The following is a 15,075-nucleotide window of genomic DNA, read 5'->3' as shown; positions in this document are numbered from 1 at the left end:
AAGCGCATGCTGAGAGAGTGCTATCTCACCGGTACAGGTGTGGGGGCTACGGCTGCTTGTTTGTTACGGCCAAGTATCCAAAAGTAGGGGTCTGCTAATTACTGTAATTCTCCTCCTTGGACTCGCTCCTGATTGACCTGTTGGTGAGTCGCCAGAGTTCTCTGCCATCATTGGTTCGACTATTACAGGACGGTACCGCAATGCCTCCGTTTATTTCACTAAGAATTACATAATGTAAAATAATATTTACAGAGATTAACGGACCAAAGCGTTTATGCGAAAGTGTGGCTAAGAGCCAGATCTACATGAATCGCTCCAATCAGGTGCTTCTGGTTCCCAAACAAGACCGAGAGAAAGAAGCAGGGTGGTTTACGTATTCGGTGGCTTGGCTTCTTGTGGGTAAGGAAGTCTAGACTAACCTCTTAATTATGTCCTGTATCGTCTTGCTTAGACGATGACGTCGCCTGATTATTACTCTGGCACTGCACTTGCTCTCACTTATAAGTAAAGTGATGCCACCCCCCCCCCCCCCCCCCGGGCACCCGACCTGGCCGTGAATTTATGATCGCGACAGGGGGGAGGGACATCACTTCGCTTGTAAGTGACAGCGGTCTCCGCTGTGATCGGTGCTCCGCTACAGCCGGTGTCCGCTGCAATGAATCAAATGGTGTGACTAAAGGACGATGGACTATCCCGACAACAAAACGTCTTGAGAAGAACGCCATTTCTCTGCATGGCGATCAAAAGACATAGCAGGCAAGATGACGACCGAGAGACAAACACCAATTGAAGGAAAACTTGTTATAAATGGAAAGGTTAGGCTTCTGCGATTTCCACTTAAGGCGTTGATTACTTATTTGAAAGCTCTAGCTTGTGGACGCATCTGGGAAATAGACTTTCCCACTCAAATCGCCATGGACTCGTCAAGTAGTAGCGAACGGTAAAGATGGAATCCCACGCTAGTCTCTTCCTGTCTAACCATCCATCACAGTTGCTGAAGCCAGTGTTGAAGATACCGACGCCGCGGTGAGCGCCGCCAAGGCAGCACAGCCAGGGTGGGCAAAGCTGTCTCCAAGGAAGCGAGGGGAATATTTGAAGAAACTCGCTGCCCTCCTGCGAGAGAATGGGGCTGAACTAGCATGCCTCGAAGCCCACTGGCAGTCCATGGGCAGGCCAATTAGTGGCTATGGCGATCATCTGATAGCAGCGGAGCGATTTGACTACTATGCTGAAGCCGGCTACACGATCCTGGGCCAGTCAAGTCTCAATACGCCTGGGATGTTGAAAGTCACATTGCGACAGGCTTTTGGTGTCGTCGCTGCGATAATCCCTTGGAACGTTCCCCTTGTCGCCCTCTCTGGAAAGGTCGGCCCGGCGCTCGCGGCGGGCAACGCGGTTGTCTTGAAGAGTAGCGAAAAAGCGCCGCTAAATGTAGGTTTCCCTGGCATCCACCACTCATCTTGACGCTCTATGGCTGACGATTGCACCTCAGTCAGTCAAAATGGCCGAATACATCATGCGAGCTGGCTTTCCTCCTGGGGTAGTGAATATTCTCTCTAGACACGGCCACATCAGTGGAGCGGCTCTGGCCTCGTACATGGATGTTCGGGGCCTGTCCCTTACGGGCTCTACGCGAACGGGTCGTTTGATCCAGGAAGCCGCCGCCAAGTCGAACATGAAAAATGTCATCTTCGAATTGGGAGGCAAGTCTCCGGCGGTTATCTTCGAAGACGCAGACCTGGATAAAGCCGTTCCCGCAACTGCTCACAGTATTCAGTGGAACAGTGGTCAAGTTTGCATGGCGAATTCCAGGATCTACGTTCAGAGGTCCATTGCCCAGACTTACATCAAGGCTTTCGAGAAGTCCTTCGGAAATGTTCGAGTGGGTGACCCATTGGATCCCGCAGTCAACCACGGTCCTTTGGCAGATGCTGCCCAAGTAGACACTGTCGCACAATACCTGGAGATGGGTAAGAGAAGCGGCCAGCTCCTGATGGGGGGCGAATTCGAGCCACAGACCAAGATAATTCGGCCCACCATATTCACCAACACTGCTGAAGGCGCCAGTATCCTGTCCGAAGAAACTTTTGGCCCGGCTGTCCATATTGAAACGTTTGACACGGAGGAGGAAGCCTTGGAAAAGGCAAATGCGAGCGAGTACGGGCTATATGCTGCTGTTTATAACAGGGACATTGGCCGGGCCTTGCGATTTGCTGTAGGCTTTGAGTCGGGTACAGTGGGAGTCAACTGTACTTCTCCAGTGACAGGTTTCGATATGCCGTTCGAAGGATACAAAGGAAGCGGAATTGGCCGTGAAGGCACCAGAGAGAGCTTAGATGCGTTCCTCGAGAAGAAGACAGTCTTACTCAAAATCGACTGAGCAAGATACCGCAGGTCCCAGCTGCACCCATCAATGATTATGTCTACACTACTCCGTATGTAGATATGTAGATATTAAATCGAATGAAAGAAGCCTCGGTATTTGTTTTCCGCGTCTTTTTGTGATAAGTTGCTTCTTTGTGAATTTGGTCTACAGCGGGGAAAGTAAACGTCAGCATTAAACACGCTTCTGATTTGACGTGTTACAATGCCATTGATCTGCTCAGAGGTCGATTGACTCCTCCCGACCGCTCGCAGAAGGTCAAAATTTTTGTATTTGGTATCTGTGGAATAAGTGTAATCTTAATAGTCTCGAGAAGAAAAGGTCAAAAGCCCCTCAGAGGGTATCTGGAGCGTATATAAGGGGGTACTGTATAGTTCGCTAACCCTTCTAATTTCCACAATATCTACACTGGTTGTCAAGAAACTCTGTATTGCTCGCCAAATATGTCCATAATTTTACGACGAAGCACGTTCAGTGGCAAGCAAAGGTCAAGGCAAGAGCACCCAATCTTCAAACAATCCAAGCTACGTGTAAACAACCTCGAATACAAGTCATGTCATTATTTGTCCCCATTCAAGACAAGAAAATCCAGCGCCCTGCGGACCTGTTGCCACTTTGCATCGTCTGAAGATAGCCCGGCATCAAAACCGTGATCTTGATCGGGGAGCACCAAAAGGAGTGTCTCAATGCCGTGCTGATCCAATTCCTTGAATGCTTTCTCGCTGAGCCTGCATGGTACCATGGAATCCGCGCCGCCGTGTATGATGACCGTTGGAGGGAACCAAGGACTGAAAGCCATAGTTGGTTCAACGTCCTCAAAAGCGTCGTCCTTTACAACTGCTTTGATTTGCGTTCCATCCTTGAGAGCCGTGAAAAGCCAGGCGTTGCGAGGAATAGACAGATCTGGTGGAGGGAGGCCTCTTTGTTTAGGCTGATTCTCCATCCTTGCTGATGACGCGGCCATGATTTCCAAGGATGTCAAAGTCGTCGTCAGAACGGGTTCTTCGTAAATCTTGTCCAGCAAGTTCTTTTCGAAAGGGGGAATTCCTGCGAGTGAGGGCAGCGGACTGTGCCAAAACTCATCAGCAAGATACTTGACGCCGTAAAAGTCCAGTATGGCTCTCGGTGGCTCTCGGAGGGTGCCCTGGTGGATAACTTTCAGTCCATGTCCTGTTGGATCTGAAAAGATCATTCGGAACCATCCTCATACCAAGTGTAGGGCCAGGAGACCGCCGGCAGATTGGCCAAATGCCACAATCCTCCCTGCATCCACTTCAATACCGGCATCGTGAAGGAGTTTGGTAGGGAGATCCGATTTGCACCACGAGAAGGCATCGATGGCGTCTCGTATGATGTCGCACACGGCGACCTGTGGACACAAGCGATAGTCCGCTGACACCACGATATAGCCTTTGTCGCAGAGATACTCGATCTCGACCTTTGCGATGAGGTGTCTGGAGCCGATAACAAAGGCTCCTCCATGAAATCCGAGAGCTTAAAGAATTTAATTAAGCCTGACCTTAAGCATTTGCATTGATTGGTTTTCGTTACAGTACGTACCGATTCCATATTTATGGTGGCACGTCTCGTCTTCCACGGTCTTCCAATATGCAGTAGCCCCAATACGAATGTCGCCCACCTCCTTGAAAAAGTAGTCTTTCTTGAACATGGTGAAACCAGAAAGAAACGGAACTTCAAAATTAACATTAAAATGATGGTAAAAAGAAAATCGATTGCGGCTTGTGGTAGATTGTTCTGGGTTTCCACACGATCAGTTGGCAAGAGAGAACCTTCGGAAATGTTAAATTTGGGATGAACGGGGGGCTATTTCCGTACTGATACTCTCCACAAGGAAACAGAGCAGCGCGGTCGCCGTGTCGTGACCACTCGGCGGTGCAAGAAATGACATCTCTGAGCTGTCTTTCGGGTGTAACTGAAACCGACGAAGCACCTAGGGGCGGTCTCCGCGCTTCCCCGTCTATGTGGAAATGGGCTAGGGCGGTCACCGTGTGTCGTGTACCAATTGGCGATGGTGCTTGAATGCTTGCCCAAGATATTTAAGATTGCAATAGATGTGCCAAATGCATAGACTCCATATCGTTGTGGGCTCAATCAAATCAGTCTACGTTACTGGCTACCATAAGTTCATACCTCTTTTTATTAGAAGTACATCCAGATCAGCCGCCGACATGGACGGAATGGCAAAGGCCCACCAAGACCTCAAAGCACAAGCCGAGGTGGATTTCCCTGACGGCCCCTTCTTTCAGGGAGCAGAAGCGCCCTGCCGCTTCGAAGCTGAGGTCTACAACTGCATTGTACGGGGGAATATCCCCAAGGAAATCGATGGAACCTATTATCGCTGTATGCCTGACTGGTCATGGGCTCCTTTGTATGAAGACGATGTTTTCATCAACGGCGATGGTGCCATCGACGCGATACAAATCAAAGATAGCCATACCAATTTCAAGCAGAAGTATGTCCGAACTGCGAAGTTCCTCATCGAGAGGACTGCTAGACAGTCGGTTTTTGGCAAGTATCGCAACCGTTATACCGATGATGCCCGAGTCAAACACGAGGTTCACTCAACAGCGAACACGCACATCATCTATTTCGAGAATCAACTCCTGGCGCTGAAAGAGGACTCAAGGCCCTACGCAATGGATCCGAACTCTCTCCAAACAAGGGGTAAGTCAACTTTTTTCCATCTCCTAGTATTATCATAATCGTCTAACAAATGCTATACAGGGCTTTACGACTTTAGAGGCCAGTACTCAGCCCCAACGTTTACTGCGCATCCCAAGATCGATCCTGAGAATGGTGAGCTGATCACTATGGGCTACGAGGCAAAGGGAGACGCTACGAATGACGTTGCCTATTATCTCTTTAACAAAGAGGGCAAAAAACTGGAGGAATGCTGGATCAAGACCCCGTACGTGGGAATGATGCATGATATGGCAGCAACCAAAAATTGGGTTGTTTTTGTTCTCATTCCGCTCGAGACTCAACCAATCGAGCTCTTACAGAAAGGTTCCAAGCACTTCGCTTGGTCTGAGGATAAGCCCCTGACGTTTGGTATTCTGCCACGACGCAACCCCAAGCCGGAGGACGTGCGATGGTATAAGTACGAAAATGCCTTCTACGGCCACACGGGAAACGCTTTTGAGGGTGACGATGGATGTGTCTACCTGGACGCTCCACTTACCTATCACAACAAGGCAAGTCGAAGAGGGGCATGAAAGAGGAAGTAAATAGTCTTTGTCTAACTGTGTGCAAGTTTTGGTTCTTCGAACCCCGAGGGGAGGACCCCTTCACGCACCCCAGCGGTAAGCCTAAGAACGACGGACGTCCAGAGAGCCACTATGTTCGCTGGAAGTTCGATCCCAATGCAACTGATCCCCGCGTTGAGCCCACCGAGTTGGTGACTCTTGATGGCGAGATGCCCAAGATTGATGAGAGATTTCTCACCAAAAAGTACAACGCACTCTTCCTGTGCATCCACGATCCGAACGCCACGCACAGCCCTGTTGGGGGGACTTAAAACACTATCGCAGTTGCAGATATTAATACGGGGGAGCATACTTTTTGGTCTGCTGGCGAACATACAGCCCTCCACGAAGTTGCCTTCATCCCGAGATCCCCTGAAGGTAGGTTTCACTCAAGCAATAACTTGAGCATTAGTCATCCGGTGCTAATAAGCGTTTTGACCTACAGCACCTGAGGGTGATGGTTACTTAATTACCATCGCGAACAGGCGCGACGTCAAGCTTTCCTGCATTCTCATTCTCGATGCGAAAGATGTGAAGGCAGGGCCAATCTCCATCATCGAACTTCCATTCCGGCTACGCAACGGCATTCATGGAAGTTGGGTCCCCCAATCTGACTTACTATCGGATAAAGATCTGTGCGACATGTCTGGTGTGACCGAGGATATGCGGATGGAGTTTGCCCAAACAATTGTCAAATCAGCTCTGGTGTGAGCTGAGAGGTGTGGCTGAGAGATGCACTTTGGGTGGCTAAGACTAGTCGAACGCATCCGTGTAGCAGCAAGAACGGTAGCATTCAAATGTCGATTCCATAATTTTGGTTTGGGTGTCAAAATATCCATCAGTGCCAACTTGCTGCCTGAGTAAAGACTTTCTAGGAAAAGATGTTTGGTCCACGTACATATCACCACTCATTGTGCCTATAACATTCCTTTCTGGATCCTAAGTGCCCAGGAACCGTTTTCTAGGACTCTTGCATTAGAAGACTGTCGCATTAGGAACCAACCGAGATTCGAGTCACAGAAGACATGCTGTAACACAATGCCTAATACCCCATACCCAGCATTCCGTGGCTTGCGTACGGACCGAATTGGCCAGTGGAGAACCTGACATGCCGCGAGGGGCGGAAATAGCGTCTATGCTTTCAACTTCCGCTAGATGATGGTGATTGTGTTGGGCGGATACCGCATGTGACGGAGACGGAGAGGAGACCGACAATTAGCACTTTGCTTTGGACGGCCTCCGTCGCCGGACCCCTCCATCCAAATAAAGCACAGCTTTGCAGGATGAATACCAACAGATTAGCACCAGACACCTGTATCAGGGCGCATCAAATAATATTCAGAACAGTTCCCGGTATACGACGCTTCATTTTACCCTACAACTCGGCGATCGGAAAGTGATCATGGAGCTCCTCCGCACTGGCGCCGACGTGAACAGACAGGATGGTCAAGGCCATATGGCGCAGCATGAGACCATTATGCATTCGGGTTAAAGCTCAGACAGCAGCCGCGATCTGGTAACCGAGCTGATTGACCGCGGCGCATTGATCAACATACGCGACATGAGAGGGGCGAAAAGCGTTGGCATGCAATCTCATGGGAGACGATCGCGATAGCTTCACTGTTTTACTCGGTGCGGCGGGTAACTGTCAGTTGGAATCCGAAGTCACCAATACGAAGCAGTGCAAGACATTCAAATTTCCAGATTGTCTAGATATGCCAGCATTGTTTCTAGATCCCCCTCGAACAGAATCAATCTGTGTTAGATCCCGCTTTTGATAATATCGGCAGCCTAGAGGGAGGAAGAAAGCACTCTTAATACCCATGTGCAAAAAAAAAAAAAATTGCGCACGGTTTAATGTGAAACAAAGATAGAGATACAGTAGGCCTACTTACTTTCTCAGCCACGGCGTAGATAGGTTGGCAAGTATTGGCACTTGGGACCATTGGTATAACACTGCCGTCCACAACTCTAAGACTCTTGACTCCATACACTCGTAGTGTCTGGTCGACACAGCCGCCAAGTTCTAGGGGCAACATAGAGCATGAGCCTACAGGACTGTTAGGAGGTTAGCTAATGTTTCATGTCAAACAAAGTGATCAGCCTTGGAAGCTCACTGGAGGTCGCTCGGGGACAGTGTCGCGCGCAAGAAGGCCCTAAGATCTGCCTCCGAAGTTACGTTGGTTCCAGGAACGACTTCGTGTGGAGAAAGCGTGTTTAGGGATGTGTTGTAATTCAAGTAGCGGATGAATTTTATCAGGTTGAGAAAGACTTCCTCCTCGACGGGATTGCTGAGAGCATTATAATCAATCATAGGCTCTGCGTTCCACGGGTCAGTAACTTTGATGTTGATAGAGCCACGCTGGAAAGACTGCATTAGCACTGGCCCCTGTATTCCCCAATCCGCTTGAATCTGAGCGCGCGTCCAGGACGTGCCACTAGAGCGCATCTGAACCGCCAACAGCTTCATCTGTGCTTTATATCCAGCTATGACGGTTGGGTGTGCATTGGGTGCCAACAGGCTGGCGAAATCTTGCTGCTCCAGTCTTCTTGCCAATGCATCAACCTGGTCGGGCATAGTGACGGTCAATGGCAGCCAGCCGGCGATCTGTGGTGCTGCAATTGAATAGGGGCCTTGGTCGGCTTGTCAGCTTGTGTAAAGAGGAATGTCAGCCCTAATTATACAGGTACAACTCACCAGTTCTGTTGGCTGCCCATAATGTCTCGGCATAGGTTTCGAAGTCGGAGTTATTCGCGAGGTCACCCTTGTTTGGGTGAATATCCTTCAATCCTGGGACTATTGTGCAGTCAGTTTCCATGAGAGCGGTAGGGATGTACTTTTCAAAAGACACCGAGGGATTCGTACGTTCTATCTTCATCGGTATCAATCCGCTATGGTCATGAAAGTTCTGACCAACCCCAGGTAGGTCAACAAGAGTTTCGATACCGGCAGCCTGCAAGACCTTGTGAGGGCCGATGCCACTCCGCTGCAAGAACTGAGGTGTGTGAATGGCCCCCGCCGAGATCACCACCTCTCCTGCATTGATAGTGATGAGGCGACCATTCTCTGCTGGGAACTCGACCCCAGTGGCAGTCCGAGTGTGGTCCAACAACACTCTCCGTGCACGTGTGTTAATCAGCAAATGATAGTTTGGCCGTGTTTCATTAACGTTGCTGTAATGACCTGTCCGCGCATAGGAACGCTGTACGAGTCTCGGATCAACCAGTGAAGGGAACCAATATACTCCTGGCTGTCCGGCACCGCTGTCTGGAGGGAACTCGACACCCTTGACTTCTCCATATGCTTGCATGAATTTAGGAATACTAGGCCAGTAAAAAGTAGGCCATCCGACGTTGACTCCAGAAGTATTGCCCCAGTAAGAGGCATCAAACCGGAGACTATCGAATTCCTCGACAAGCGCAGGAATGGGTGGGTTAAAGCGCAGAGCCTAATATAGGAAAATGGAGTCAGCTTAACGTAGACTTCTGCGGGCCTTTTGCATCTCATCGTCATATGGCGCCCGACCGTTTCTTTTCAACCAAGTTGAATCATGGAACTTACCTTTTTGAAGTACGGCAAAATTCCCTCCCACGTCCAGTCGGCTGGACCGCTGTGAGCTGCCTGAGTTCCGAACAATGCACCCCAACGATCATAGTCCTCTGCAGACCCACGCATTGCATACATGCCATTCACAGCCGAACTCCCTCCGACAGCCATTCCAATTCTGAGATGATTAACTCGTCCATTCAACCTAGCCTGTGGTAGAGATGTTACATTGGGCCAAAAAGCGTCGTAGTTCGCATCCAAATTTTCGTCGGCAGGGATATGGACTGCCAGTATCATGGTCTGATTTCCCCAGCCACCGGCTTCAAGAACTAAGACGTTGATGGTAGGATCCTCGGTGAGGCGATCTGCAACGGTGAGCCCCGCTGTTCCCCCTCCCACTATAATGTAGTCGTAATCTGGAAGTAGCTCCGATGTACTGATCTGACGAGGGAAAACCAGATTGTTATGAAGAGGGCTGCCTATAACAAGGCCGAGGCTTGATAAGCCCGTCCAGAAGAGTTTAAGGCTGTAAGAGAACTTCATAGTGTTCTGTACATATAGAGTATGATATGATGCCTTGTTAAGAGATTGAAATTGTTTGAAATCAGTCTTTAGATTTCCGTTTTTTTTCTGAATCCATCTTTCAAGTCCCAGTCAAAGCAAGTGGGGAAACTTTCTATATAAGTTTTGTTGTCTTTGCACAAAGGCACTTCCATAAAGTTAAGGAATCCCAACTGCAGTAAGATCAATAGTTGCAACATCATTTATGTATCTAGATAGGTTTAAGACTGTTCTTACCATTTCAATCAAATATACATCAAAGCAACGTTATAACCACTGGTCACACTGCCATTCGGGATGTTGAAAAGTTGTATTAAAGGCAATTTCGCACGACTAGTGAGTCAACATGCTCGCGAACCCATCAAACCTTATTGGTCTGTTGTCCGAAATCGCAGGTCCGACGCCATGAAGACAAGTAGGGGAAGAAACTAAAATGACAGGACAGGTAGCAAGAAGAAGCCTTGCATCATGAGTTCAATCATAAATATCAAAGCAAGAGGTGGAGCTTGCGGATGCAGAGATATGGATCTCATGACGACTCTCTACCTCAGGTAGGCATCGTTCATGATCCATTGGTGCGAGTGTGATGGAAATGAATTGAGACAAGTTTCCCCGAAAGCTAAAATCGATTGCATCATTCTTCAAATCTCGGCAGATCCGAACAAGCACCCCGCCGTACGTCTTCTTCTCGCTATGATGATGCCGAAAGGTATTTATATTATATATATTATCCACGTTGTATACCTTGAACTCTCTTTTACTTAACAGGGCACCATTGTTGTAACAAATAAACTGCGGCTTTAGGTTTAAGTCTGACGCTAAGCATAGTTTTGAGGGTATCATCGACTTTCGTGCTGCAAGTTGGCCTGTCCCTAGGATCGCAGAGTGCATTACTGATACCACGTATTTATGTATTTTAACTCTTGTTCCTGGCTACCAGCTTTGGCCAACAAATCGTTAGCGCCGCAGAGGCAGACACTCAGCCTGGGCATCCATTCCGTCCTCAAAGGAGAGGCACACAAATGACGGTGTACTCATAAAACATCATTTTCTGCCACATTAGGCTTGATCATGCTAGTGGTCTTGCCGGGTCGGTCAGGCGTATAGATTTATTGAAAGAGGCCGTCGATGCTACCGCGTCGCATACACCATTGTCTGGTATGATACCTTGAAAGTTCTCTCACAAAGAATTCGAGTATGCAGGCGGCGTTGCATATTGCAGCTCAGGGACATTTCAAACCCGATGCAACCCAGCTCAAGAGCAGCTTCTTTGCAATAATCTCAACTCCATTCTCACATCGACGCTGTTCAATTTTCACAAGATAAATCAGTTATCATCTTATCGAGAGGAGACTTTGGAGGACGGGATCAGCCTCTATTTCATAGCATTTCTTCAGTCCCGATCTTCTTCAGGGGCTCATGTCTCCTAGATATCACAATTATATCTTCTATTTTTTTTTATCTGCAGAAACATCATAAAGGATATATTTCCAAGCCTCTCATTCGATACATTTAGCGCTTTTATTGCCTCGTGATTCTTGATGGGACCTGACCAACCTTTGGCCGTCATATCAGCGTCCATAATGAACATGCCGCTCTGGTTTCGGACAAATATTCTGGTATTCAACATGAGCAACCAAAGAAGTGAAGCGTCGATCAATGAGGGGATGGTGAATAAGCCCTGGAGGGCGCTGCCGTCTGGTCGTCTTACATCGGCTGACGAGACCCGCGTTTTCTACTGCATGCGTCCAACGGTGCTGCTTGTCTCCTATTGAGTTGGTGGGCTGGTACCATGCATCTCGATAATTTGTCTATTATATTGGTACGACCACTGAGGTACAGCTTCGAACCCTCCGATTAAGAACCTGATCAACGGGATGGGCATTGGCTGTTATTTTGCCGGGCCTTTTGAGGTCATCACGGGGCGTTCGATACTGTCTCGAAAGAGAGATGCAGCAATCTGGGTGCTCATGATTATGGGAGCCATCACCACGGCTAGCAATGCCCAGGATCTAAGAGACAAGGAGGGAGACAGGGCGGCTGGAAGGGAGACTCTGTTAAACATAGTAGGGCATATGAACGCCAGACTGCTTGCCGGGTTGGGTGTCATTGGCCGGACATGCATAGCCGCTTCATGTTGGGGCGTATGCTGGATGAAAGGAGGGTTTTCGGGCATCTTGGGGGCCTTGATGGCAGGGAATATGCTTCGAGACAGGACGCGGAAAGGAGACACTCTAACCTGGAAGTTCTTCCCTTTATGGATGTTTGCACTGTTCCTGATGCCCGTTTGGGCCAATTAGGGATATCTAGATGGGATGAGAGCATTTGGGATTAATATGAGCAGAGAACACTTCACATGCACAAGTCAATTGACTTCAGCATTGCATCACATTTATCCTAGTAGGTAATTTGTAAGAATGATCAGCCGTGGTCTAAGGTCTTCGACAGAGGTACCCTGGGATGGGCAACTGTACTAACTTGCCATTTCCATGGCGTAAATAGATCATCCGTCATTGCACAGTCTTGAAATCTGTGCAGTTGAGGTTGCTGCGACTGTCGTCTGTCTGACTTATCATGATCATGCTCCTTGGCAAACGCCGGACAGAGAGGCCTTTCGGGAGTCTGACCCGAGGTGACACGGCGGCCAAGAGACAAAGTTGAGACATATCTACTTAGTGCCCAGTCTCATCAACCTTTGTCTTGACTGTGCCAACCATCTGAAGCGATCCTACCAAGCACATAAAAGGATACATCCCACGGGAATGGTTGGAGGAGCCGGCCGCTTCTGTCACCAACTGTTCACCGGATCTGCGAAGGATTTGTGGATTAATTGATCATTCAGTCGTATATGCATATGCCGTACTTGCCACCATCTCCCAAATGGCAGGACGCAGTTCGTGTATCACACAGCCTTGTGTTGGTTATACCCGCATGACGCTAATGCCAGTTGGTTTGGTGTGACCAATACTATTCAGTATACCCTGTTCAATTGATCCCTGGCGCTACTCAACCAGGGCGTGATGCGCGCCATTACATTGCATGCTCTTCTGCCCCCTTACTCACTGCGTCAGGCAGCCTGTTCTCCCGTGCCTACTGTTGGTAGCTTCGCAACCCCCGCATCCCGATGTCTGTTGGGATGCACAGCCGAGTACAGCCTTCGAGAGAACTTGGCCTTTGGATTTTAGGAGACCATGTCGTCCAGCATTGCAGACTCCTAGACCTTACTCTTGAGCCTTTAATCGCCAACACTGGAGTCAATTCTAAGCTATCTTCAACTCCCTGTCGAAACAACAGCCATGGCCCTCAATACTTCCAACAGCACTCCTTTGGACTTCACAACCTTTCACAATGTCATCGATGGAAAACTCGTAGGCACAACCAAGATGCGGTACACCATCAGCCCCTCCACTCTGGCACAAAATCCGTCACTGCCTCTGAGTGCCGCAGAAGACGTTGACAAGGCAGTGGCAGCAGCCCAGAGGGCAGCAAAGCAATGGGCTGAAGTCCCCTGGGACGAGCGGGAAAAGGCTCTCGAGAGCTTCATCGAGGCTTTAGAGTCGCACGAGGAGGATTTCGTCCAGATGCTCAACAAGGAGCAAGGGAAACCGGTCAGTGGTCACCTCTTTGTATGCTAACTCCCTCTTCTAACCTCCTGAACCAGCTCCTGTGGGCTCGACATGAGCTTGCTACCGGCTTGGCTTTCCTCAAAGGCTCCTGCAGCTTGTCTCTTCCTGAAGAGGTCCTTGAGGACACACCTGAACGCAAGATTACCACCCACTACAAGCCTCTTGGTGTCGTTGTTGGCATTGTCCCTTGGAACTATCCTGTCTTCCTCGCGTGTGCAAAGATCGGCCCCGCCTTGCTGACCGGAAATGCCTTCATACTGAAGCCGTCCCCGTTCGCGCCATATTGCTGCATGAAGCTTGTCGAGCTTGGATCGCGCTTCTTCCCTCCTGGCGTCTTTCAAGCTCTGAGCGGAGACAACGACCTTGGCCCTCACTTTACAGCCCATCCCGACGTGGATATGGTTAGCTTCACAGGTATGGTTCTTACCCACGGATGCAGAACGAACTGCGCGAGTACTGAGACGGCAATCATAGGTTCTGGTCCGGTTGGAAAGGTTATTGCCAGGTCATGCAGTGCGACCCTCAAGCGAGTGACACTCGAGCTAGGTGGTAATGATCCTGCTATTATATGGGCCGACGTCGATCCTGTAGCCACGGCGGCCAAGGTCGCCCTGTTCGCGTTCTACAACTCTAGCCAGATATATACGGCTATCAAGCGTGTTTACGTCCACGAATCTGTCTATAGCGAGTTTTTGGCTGCGTTAGTGAAGCACGTGGAAACTCTTCAAGTTGGAGTAGACGAAACCTCCTTCCTGGAACCTGTGGCTAACAAAGATAAGTTTAACTGTTACAAGGCTCTGCTAGGAGACGTCGAGAAGGCTAGGGTCAAGATCACAACGGGGGACCCAGCTATTGGTCGAAGAGAAGAGCTTTTATCTTCCTGCTATTATTATTAATAACTTACTAAATAACTTAGTAATTATAAAATAAAAATAATTTAATAAATTTATTTTATTAAATTTTTATTAAATATATTATAATAGCTTTATTAATATTTTTTAAATTTTATATTTTTTTTATTAAAATAATTTAATAAATTTAATATTATTAAAAAAGCTAATAAAATAAAATTTAATTTAATTTTTTTATTTAAACTTATATTAAAAAATAAATTATATATATAAAAAAATAATTAAAATTAAAAATTATTATATAATATATATTAAAATAATATAATATTTTTATAAATAAGTTTTTAAAAATTATATAATTATATTATATATATATTTTTTTTAAATTTTTATTAAAATTAAAATTTAATAAAGTTTAATTAAAATAATTAATAAAATTTTATAATATAAATAATAATAATTTAAAAAATTTAAATAAAAATTTCTTTTTATAAGAAAACTTAAACCTTATCTAAGCTGCTATAATAAAAGTAAAATTACTCTATTAAAAACACTATATAAGATAAAACAATACTAATAAAAACTAAGGGGAATATACTATTAAATTAAGGGAATTGCTATTATAAACGTTCCTATAAGCTAAAATTAATATAAATAATCTTATTTAAAAGCATCGTATAAAAAAAGCTTAATTCTGTTATTAGAATTAATTTTCCTTATATAAATATATAGTTAAAAGTTAAATTAATATTATTATAGTTTACATTTAGGGTTAGGGTTAGGGTTAGGGTTAGGGTTAGGGTTAGGGTTAGGGTTAGGGTTAGGGTTAGGGTTAGGGTTA

General features: G+C 47.3%; 5 protein-coding genes across 5 annotated transcripts; 3 read left to right on the top strand and 2 right to left on the bottom strand.

The window, feature by feature from the left end:
• Nucleotides 1-914: 914 nt before the first annotated feature.
• Nucleotides 915-2,380, top strand: J7T55_009420 (uncharacterized protein; the record flags this gene model as incomplete). The annotated part of the gene is made up of 3 exons (XM_053135598.1): nt 915-940; nt 1,005-1,431; nt 1,493-2,380. The coding sequence occupies 3 exons, from the start codon at nt 915-917 to the stop codon at nt 2,378-2,380; spliced, it is 1,341 nt and encodes a 446-aa protein (XP_052986680.1).
• A 562-nt stretch (nt 2,381-2,942) lies between these two features.
• J7T55_009419 (uncharacterized protein) lies at nt 2,943-4,052 on the bottom strand (the record flags this gene model as incomplete). The annotated part of the gene is made up of 3 exons (XM_053135597.1): nt 2,943-3,527; nt 3,594-3,877; nt 3,944-4,052. The coding sequence occupies 3 exons, from the start codon at nt 4,050-4,052 to the stop codon at nt 2,943-2,945; spliced, it is 978 nt and encodes a 325-aa protein (XP_052986679.1).
• A 520-nt stretch (nt 4,053-4,572) lies between these two features.
• On the top strand, nt 4,573-5,921 carry J7T55_009418 (uncharacterized protein; the record flags this gene model as incomplete). Its single annotated transcript, XM_053135596.1, has 3 exons — nt 4,573-5,068; nt 5,129-5,602; nt 5,680-5,921. The coding sequence occupies 3 exons, from the start codon at nt 4,573-4,575 to the stop codon at nt 5,919-5,921; spliced, it is 1,212 nt and encodes a 403-aa protein (XP_052986678.1).
• A 1,223-nt stretch (nt 5,922-7,144) lies between these two features.
• J7T55_009417 (uncharacterized protein) lies at nt 7,145-9,739 on the bottom strand (the record flags this gene model as incomplete). Its single annotated transcript, XM_053135595.1, has 5 exons — nt 7,145-7,294; nt 7,545-7,707; nt 7,767-8,283; nt 8,348-9,098; nt 9,212-9,739. 5 exons carry the CDS (start codon nt 9,737-9,739, stop codon nt 7,145-7,147), a joined length of 2,109 nt encoding a protein of 702 aa, XP_052986677.1.
• A 3,314-nt stretch (nt 9,740-13,053) lies between these two features.
• Nucleotides 13,054-14,279, top strand: J7T55_009416 (uncharacterized protein; the record flags this gene model as incomplete). Its single annotated transcript, XM_053135594.1, has 3 exons — nt 13,054-13,365; nt 13,419-13,797; nt 13,858-14,279. 3 exons carry the CDS (start codon nt 13,054-13,056, stop codon nt 14,277-14,279), a joined length of 1,113 nt encoding a protein of 370 aa, XP_052986676.1.
• Between the last annotated feature and the right edge of the window lie 796 nt (nt 14,280-15,075).

The sequence above is a fragment of the Diaporthe amygdali genome (assembly GCF_026229845.1).
Source record: "Diaporthe amygdali strain CAA958 chromosome Unknown NODE_57_length_265687_cov_63_683457, whole genome shotgun sequence".
NCBI classification, from domain to species: Eukaryota; Fungi; Ascomycota; class Sordariomycetes; order Diaporthales; family Diaporthaceae; genus Diaporthe; species Diaporthe amygdali.
Note: the sequence above shows the minus strand (reverse complement) of the source record. Positions and strands in the feature narration are given on the sequence as shown.